This window comes from Electrophorus electricus, chromosome 14, assembly GCF_013358815.1.
Source record: "Electrophorus electricus isolate fEleEle1 chromosome 14, fEleEle1.pri, whole genome shotgun sequence".
Lineage (NCBI taxonomy): Eukaryota > Metazoa > Chordata > Actinopteri > Gymnotiformes > Gymnotidae > Electrophorus > Electrophorus electricus.
Genome location: NC_049548.1, coordinates 4,293,597 through 4,301,607, shown reverse-complemented (window position 1 = coordinate 4,301,607; position 8,011 = coordinate 4,293,597). Strand labels below are relative to the sequence as shown.

The 8,011-nt window shown below is 45.4% G+C and overlaps 1 protein-coding gene across 3 annotated transcripts; it reads left to right on the top strand.

Annotated features, from left to right (window-relative positions):
* The first annotated feature begins 45 nt into the window (after positions 1-45).
* On the top strand, positions 46-7,948 carry dhx8 (DEAH (Asp-Glu-Ala-His) box polypeptide 8). 3 transcript variants are annotated; one of them, XM_035533827.1, is made up of 23 exons: positions 46-256; positions 574-659; positions 833-905; positions 1,009-1,100; positions 1,212-1,318; positions 1,477-1,782; positions 1,961-2,105; positions 2,238-2,441; positions 2,732-2,819; positions 2,964-3,061; positions 3,141-3,288; positions 3,618-3,799; positions 3,910-4,104; positions 4,262-4,447; positions 4,598-4,808; positions 4,948-5,129; positions 5,214-5,354; positions 5,438-5,593; positions 5,714-5,851; positions 5,999-6,127; positions 6,420-6,616; positions 6,747-6,926; positions 7,066-7,948. In XM_035533827.1, exons 1-23 carry the CDS (start codon positions 148-150, stop codon positions 7,283-7,285), a joined length of 3,573 nt encoding a protein of 1,190 aa, XP_035389720.1. In that variant the 5' UTR covers positions 46-147; the 3' UTR covers positions 7,286-7,948. The 3 variants fall into 3 exon arrangements, with proteins under 3 accessions (XP_035389720.1, XP_026861919.2, XP_026861918.2); XM_027006118.2 differs by having other exon boundaries at positions 1,474-1,782; XM_027006117.2 differs by having other exon boundaries at positions 1,456-1,782.
* The last annotated feature ends 63 nt before the right edge of the window (positions 7,949-8,011 follow it).

Genomic DNA, 8,011 nt, shown 5'->3' with positions numbered 1-8,011 from the left:
AAGTTTAACACCAGACTTTTCCACAAGGTGGCGCCCTTATTTTCTTGTCATTACTACACCGGAAGAAGTTTTTATTACGCACAAGGAACGCTTTTTACTTCCTGTCATCCTAACAATAACAAAAAGTAGCTTGCTAGCTTGTTGGAAATGGTTGACGTCGGAGAAGACGAGCTTAAGAAGCTCGAATATTTGTCTTTGGTGTCTAAAGTTTGTACTGAACTTGACAACCATTTAGGGATCAGCGACAAGGACCTTGGTGAGCTAGCAATTTTAATAATAGTATTTCTGTAACTGAAAGATTGCCAGCCATATTTGGCTGACTAGCTAGTCCGCTAACTGCGCAGTAATTACCTTGCTAGCTAAACAGCCTGCTTCGAAGTAACCTGTTTTGGAGTACTTTAAGTAGTAAAATAGTTTCAGAGTACTTTATGTCCTTTGTTTACTGAAATAGTTTTAATCTTTACCTAATATAAGCAGCAAGCCATCACAGTACATGTGGGTATGTAGCTGAAATCGATAGCTGGCGAGCTGTTATACTTCATAATTACTAATACCACGTTGTGATATTTACAGCCGAATTTGTCATCAGTCTTGCGGAGAAAAATCCGACGTTTGATGGTTTCAAGTCAGTACTTCTTAAGAATGGAGCTGAGTTTACAGTAAGTATTGTCAAGCGTTAGGCTAATTATCGACCAACAAAGCATCTGTTGTCTCTTCGTTACTTGGTCTGTTGGATGTTTTTTGTTGAAGTAGAATTGAGAATATTGTTTGCATAACTGCAGTTATTTTCATCATAAACAAGGCATTGTCATAGTTAATTGTTTTTCTGCAGGATTCACTCGTTAGCAACTTGCTCAGACTCATTCAAACCATGCGGCAACCAGCTAAAACATCCACGAGTAAAGGTGATGAGCCGTCTGTTTTGGCTTTATAGTCAAGAGTGTATAATTACAAAGAAAATTTGTTCTTGTAAATTCTGACTTTGCATGGTTATTTTATGTCTTGCAGGGAGTGAGCCTGTTGTCAAGCCAAAGAGTGAGAAAGATAAATTAAAGGAGATGTTCCCTGCTTTGTGCAGACCAGATAATCCCAACACTAGGGTGGGTTCTTCTCACTGGCATAAACTGACAGTAACAACGATAGTGTTCCAGTTCCAGTGAATCCAGTCATTTGAAGAGAGCACTGATAACACTCACCTCCTCTTGCTGTAGACGATGCTGGATGAAGATGATGTGAAGGTTGCAGCAGATGCTATGAAAGAGCTGGAGATGTTCATGCCCAGTGCCAGTGGAACAGATTCAAAGAGCAGCAAACACAGGTGTGATTCATGATATTCATTGGTAGAAACATTCAGTGGATAAAATGTTGTCAAAGATCCATCTGACCTTCCTAATCCTTTATGAGTTTACATGCCATTTAAGCATGACTGTAATATGTGAAATTTATATCATAAAGATCTGAAACCACAAACAGCAGCAAGAAGACCAGGAGGAGCAGGAGTCGCAGTCGAAGCAGGGACAGGGACAGGCGGAGACGCCATTCCCGTTCCCGCTCCAGATCTCGCTCTCCAGACAGAGAGAGGAGGAGGCGCAGGACCCGCTGGCATTCTCGCAGCCGGTCCAGGAGTCCAGCCCGAGGAGACAGGGAGAGGGGCTCAGACCGCTGGAAGGATAAGCATGTGGACCGGCCGCCCCCGGAGGAGCCGTCAGTTGGTGACATTTACAATGGCAAAGTCACCAGCATTATGCAGTTTGGCTGCTTTGTTCAGCTGGAGGGCCTGAGGTTAGTCACCATGCGGAAATTCCTCGTAAATTATTCTCGTTTTGGCTTTAGGTTCTGTTTTGTCCTTCATGCCTACTTTGTAAATGTAAAGGAGCTTCTGTATTTGTGACATGTTGTAATAAATGTTGCTAGCAATTGAGAGCCTTCTGTCTTTGTAATGCCTTGTCTTTATGTGCAGGAAACGTTGGGAGGGGTTGGTTCACATCTCTGAGCTCAGGAGAGAAGGCAGAGTGGCAAATGTGGCAGATGTGGTCAGCAAAGGGCAGAGGGTGAAGGTCAAGGTGTTGTCTTTCACAGGCTCAAAGACTAGCCTTAGCATGAAGGTATGTGGAAGCACTATAAACTGCAGAGATATACATACAGCTGTTTGTGCTTCCTCAGTGCAGCATGTATCGACGGTTTGCAAGTTCTCAATGCATTGGTTGCTGATTGCTGGCATTTCATGCTTTTGTCAGGATGTTGATCAAGACACTGGTGAGGACTTGAACCCTAATAGGAGGAGAAACGTTGCGGGGGAGGGCCAGGAGGAGTCAGCCATGAGGAACCCAGACAGACCCACCAACCTGAACCTGGGCCATGCCCCTGAGGTGGAGGACGACACACTAGAACGTAAGAGACTCACCAAGATCTCGGATCCTGAGAAGTGGGAGATCAAACAGGTATGAATTCTTGTATGTGTGAAAATCTTGACTTGGAGTCTGTTACTCTTAATTATTTAGCCCTTTCTGGTTCTCATTAGATTACTGAGAGCTATAGATCCAGTCTGTTTGGAAGTGGCCCTTTGTGTTTCAGCAATAGATCCAGAATTGTGTTCTCATTGCCACAAGGTGGCAGGATTGTCTTCACTAGTAAGAATTATGCCATTAATGTGATAATTTGCTGTGTGAGTGTTTTAATATTTATGTATAGGGTTTAAATTTTTTGTGTGTGTCTGCATGTATTTCTTTAGATGATAGCAGCCAATGTACTCTCCAAAGAGGAATTCCCAGACTTTGATGAGGAGACAGGCATCCTACCTAAAGTTGATGATGAAGAGGGTACGCAATAGAAACATCTGTCTTTGTTTAGTCAGATTTTGAAGTACAGCTTTGTAGCTGCTGTTTATTTTTCTTTCTTGAGGAGGAACACCACTTCATGTTCACTGAGTGTATTTTCCTTTGCCTGTTTCTTTGTTTTCTCAGATGAGGACCTGGAGATTGAGCTCGTGGAAGAGGAGCCCCCTTTCTTGAGAGGACACACCAAACAGAGCATGGACATGAGCCCTGTGAAAATAGTGAAGGTCAGTAACGACTGTGGTCATATCGCAGATTCAGAAGCATGTGCGGGTCACTTACTCATGGCCTTTCCATCTCTTCCAGAACCCCGATGGCTCTCTGTCTCAGGCGGCCATGATGCAGAGCGCCCTGGCTAAGGAGAGGCGGGAGGTGAAGCAGGCCCAGCGAGAGGCAGAGATGGACTCCATCCCCATGGGCCTGAACAAGCACTGGGTGGACCCCCTGCCCGATGGTGAGATTGGCTTAAGCAGCAGACTGATGTAATAGATAGGTTCAGTGAGTGCTTTCCAGAGAATTGGGTTTTCTGTGCATTCAATATGTCTTGCACTCCAAAACATGATGTAAATGATATGTAATGTTGAAGAGTAGCTGTTTCCAGTCAGAGAGGCCACTCTCCGGCAGAGCTGTGTGTCTGATGGCCATCGGGTTTCCTGCTGCCTGTTAAAAGGGCGGATGGAAGCTGCACTTATCTCTGCTCCCTGTTCGCCCTCTGGCCTGGGAAGAGTCCATGGTGTTTGTCCATTTCTCAGTAAACATACCCTCTCCCCGTCCCCCATGCAGCTGATGGCAGGCAGATTGCTGCCAACATGAGAGGCATCGGCATGATGCCCAATGACATCCCCGAGTGGAAGAAACACGCCTTTGGCGGCAACAAAGCTTCGTATGGCAAGAAGACACAGCTGTCCATCGTGGAGCAGAGAGAGAGCCTGCCCATCTACAAGCTCAAGGAGCAGCTCATCCAGGTCTGTGAGGACAGAATAGCACACCGATATATGCAATGTTCTGTACACAGACCACCTAGGAGTAAACTTGGAGAAACTAACCACATTCTGCTGTTGTCATGTCACTGCAGGCTGTCCATGATAACCAGATCTTGATTGTGATTGGGGAGACGGGCTCAGGGAAAACCACTCAGATCACTCAGTACTTGGCCGAGGCGGGATACACTACCCGTGGGAAAATTGGCTGCACGCAGCCCAGAAGAGTGGCCGCCATGTCTGTGGCTAAGAGAGTGTCCGAAGAGTACGGATGTTGTTTGGGCCAAGAGGTAAATACTGATTAGAGTGCCTTACTGTGCTTTATATTTAGACATTCAAATGTTTGCTTGCCAAAAGCCATTTGTTTGCTGTCGTTTGTTGACCCTTCGCAGTGCTAGGGACAAGGTTGCAGCTGTAATCATAACATCTGTCTTCCTGTCTACCCAGGTGGGCTACACCATCCGTTTTGAAGACTGCACAAGTCCAGAGACGGTAATCAAGTACATGACAGACGGTATGCTGCTGAGAGAGTGCCTCATTGACCCCGACCTCAGCCAGTACGCCATCATCATGTTGGACGAAGCCCACGAGAGGACCATCCACACCGACGTGCTGTTCGGCCTGCTCAAGAAGGTACGGATACAGTTCAAGTGTGTGGTGTTTACTTATAAAAGGCAGTTTTTCGTTTCTTTTCTTTTTTTTTTCTTCTTTTTTTTTTAACATGTCTTTTGCCTGGTTAAATGTCCTTAATCAACTATATTGAATCAACTATTATATTTCAAGACTGTACAGAAGCGTCCCGACATGAAGCTCATAGTGACCTCCGCTACGCTGGATGCCGTGAAGTTCTCCCAGTATTTCTATGAGGCTCCCATTTTCACCATCCCTGGTCGCACGTACCCAGTTGAGGTGCTGTACACCAAAGAACCTGAGACAGATTATCTGGATGCCAGTCTGATCACCGTTATGCAGATCCACCTCACTGAGCCACCAGGTAATCAGGTCAAATCCCTATCCACGAAACATTTGAGATGCTCACATTCCTGACGTAGAGGACCGACGGACAGACTTTACACGCTGTTTTCAGTAATCCCACTATTAACCTTTTACTATGTTTGTGTGTGTGTGTGTAGGTGATATTCTGGTGTTCCTGACGGGTCAGGAGGAGATTGACACAGCCTGTGAGATCCTGTACGAGCGAATGAAATCTCTCGGCCCTGACGTCCCCGAGCTGATCATCCTGCCCGTGTACTCCGCCCTGCCCAGCGAGATGCAAACTCGGATCTTTGACCCAGCTCCGCCTGGTAGCAGAAAGGTCACTGTCCTACAGAAACTACTGCTGTCTTCAACATTCAAGCATATCCCATGATTAACCTTGTTTTTCTCTTTTTCTTCACAGGTAGTCATTGCTACAAACATTGCTGAGACATCTCTGACCATTGATGGGATCTACTATGTGGTGGATCCAGGTTTTGTCAAGCAGAAGGTATACAACTCCAAGACGGGCATCGACCAGCTGGTGGTGACGCCGATCTCTCAGGTAAGCTGCCTAGATAATAAACAAGTCATTATGGCCTTCAGAAAGGCTGAATGAAGCCACACGTTTCCACCGTGATGTCTCAGGCGCAGGCTAAGCAGCGGGCAGGTCGGGCGGGGCGGACGGGCCCGGGGAAATGCTACAGACTGTACACGGAGCGCGCCTACCGAGACGAGATGCTCACCACCAACGTGCCTGAGATCCAGAGAACTAACTTGGCCAGCACTGTGCTCTCTCTCAAGGTGGACCTTCCCTGGCATACACAGACCTCTTTAATGTTTCACTGTATCTTCTTTTTAAAGGAATTTATTGTTGTTGGATATTTTTGTAAAAACTCTATTCCATTCTGTCTCCCTGTTTAGGCTATGGGCATTAATGACCTGTTATCATTCGACTTCATGGACGCTCCACCGATGGAGACACTGATCACAGCCATGGAACAGCTGTACACACTAGGGGCCCTGGACGACGAGGGACTGCTCACTCGCCTCGGACGCAGGGTATGTCAGTTAGGGGGATGGATTTGTGCACATGTATGCGTGTCCCAGAATTTTTACAAACACTGACGTGTTGCATCAGATAATATGAAGATGAATGCTGAAGGACCGCCACCCTCCCCCCCACACTGTCTTTCCTGTCTGTCTCAGATGGCGGAGTTTCCTCTGGAGCCCATGTTGTGTAAGATGCTCATCATGTCTGTCCACCTGGGTTGCAGTGAAGAAATGCTGACTATTGTGTCCATGCTCTCTGTGCAGAATGTCTTTTACAGACCTAAGGTACTACTGCCAGCAGCCCACACCTACACCGCGATCCCACCGTGGGTGACATCACCCACTCATGAACCATGTCCTCAAGGGAAATAAATCAGTAGATGGATGCTTGAATGAAATGTATAGTTGAACTAAATGTGGTTAGCGTTAAAATCACATTTAGAAGGAACATAGAATTAACATGGCAACATCAAGACCAGATTTTGACTATGTTTTATTACCTGATATTTTTGTTTACACATACATTACTGCAAATCAGGTAAATTTAGATGCATAATCTGTGTTTCCTGTATTTCAGGACAAACAGGCTCTGGCTGACCAGAAGAAGGCCAAGTTCCACCAGCCTGAGGGTGACCACCTGACCTTATTGGCTGTATACAACTCTTGGAAGAACAACAAGTTCTCCAATCCATGGTGCTACGAGAACTTCATCCAGGCACGCTCCTTGCGGCGTGCGCAGGATATCCGAAAACAGATGCTGGGCATTATGGACCGGTAAGGAATTTTGGAATTAATTTAACGGGTCTTTCAGACTGCAGTTAGGCTTACTCAGTAATAATGTCATACTGCTTTAAAATAATCAGGCATTGAGAAGTCAGTTTAACTTTCCCTCTCATTTTTTTAGACACAAGTTGGATGTTGTATCGTGTGGTAAGGCCACAGTGCGTGTACAGAAAGCAATCTGCAGTGGTTTCTTCCGGAATGCAGCTAAGAAAGACCCCCAGGAAGGCTATAGGACCCTCATAGATCAGCAGGTGGTCTACATCCACCCCTCCAGTGCCCTGTTTAACCGTCAGCCAGAATGGTACGTCAGCATGGAGGCTGGGGAAGCTGAATGTTCAGCCCTGTTATGGTGTTACGGTTATTTATTTATTTATTTTTATTGTTGTTTCTTGCATAACTCGTGCCTTTTTTGTGTGTGTGTGTGTGTGTCTACCTTTTAGGGTGGTGTACCATGAACTGGTGTTGACCACCAAAGAATACATGAGGGAGGTGACCACCATCGATCCACGCTGGCTGGTAGAGTTTGCGCCGGCCTTCTTCAAAGTGTCTGACCCAACTCGCCTTAGCAAGCAGAAGAAACAACAGCGCCTGGAGCCTCTCTACAACCGCTATGAGGAGCCCAATGCTTGGAGAATCTCCAGAGCTTTCCGCAGGCGCTAGAACAGTCCATCAAGACACCCAGACTACCAGTGTCCCCCTGCTGGTGAAGGGTGACTTCTATTCATACAGTGGAAGCAAGATGTACAGAGAATGCAGGGGGTTGGTGGGGTTTTTTTTTGTTTTGTTTTTTTAATCCCAATTTGAATGTGCGTATATGATTTTGGAATCTTTATCCTTCAACCTTTATTTATCAATAAATGGGACATTCTCGGTTTAAATTACCATCTAAAAGAAATAACATTGTAACTTGTTTAAAACACCTTTCAAACATAACTTTGGGCTCGGGCCTCCTGCCCTGACCCATTTGTATTGTAAAATGATGTATAGAGTTTCCTGGCCCTGTGGCTCTTACACAGGAGAGAATAACCTGATTTTAGTCAAACCGTTGTGACTGAAGTGCTGAAAAGGAAGGAGGTTGTGATTTATTCAGTTTATTTCATTCTCTGTCTGTTTCTCTCACACAGTCTTTATTTTAGGATTTAAGATAGTTTTATGGACCATGACTCATCACAGGGACAGCAGACCAGGCCAGCTTTGTACTGTAATTGTATTTAGTGGCAGGAAACACTTGGGAATACTGTGCAGAAACTTTTTTTATATCATTAATCTGTGTTTGGCATCATTTCCATGTTGCATTTAATAAACATTGTCATTCAAAATGGACCATTCTGTCCAATGTTCTCTTTTTATTGCCTCCAAAAAATAAATCAATAAATGTTTTTGCTG

Bases quoted from the DNA above. Each gene is read 5' to 3' on its own strand.
- dhx8 (XM_027006117.2), top strand. From the start codon at position 148: ATGGTTGACGTCGGAGAAGACGAGCTTAAGAAGCTCGAATATTTGTCT. The intron at 5,355-5,437 runs GTAAGCTGCCTA...GTGATGTCTCAG, and splicing joins TGGTGACGCCGATCTCTCAG to GCGCAGGCTAAGCAGCGGGC. The intron at 5,594-5,713 runs GTGGACCTTCCC...CTCCCTGTTTAG, and splicing joins GCACTGTGCTCTCTCTCAAG to GCTATGGGCATTAATGACCT.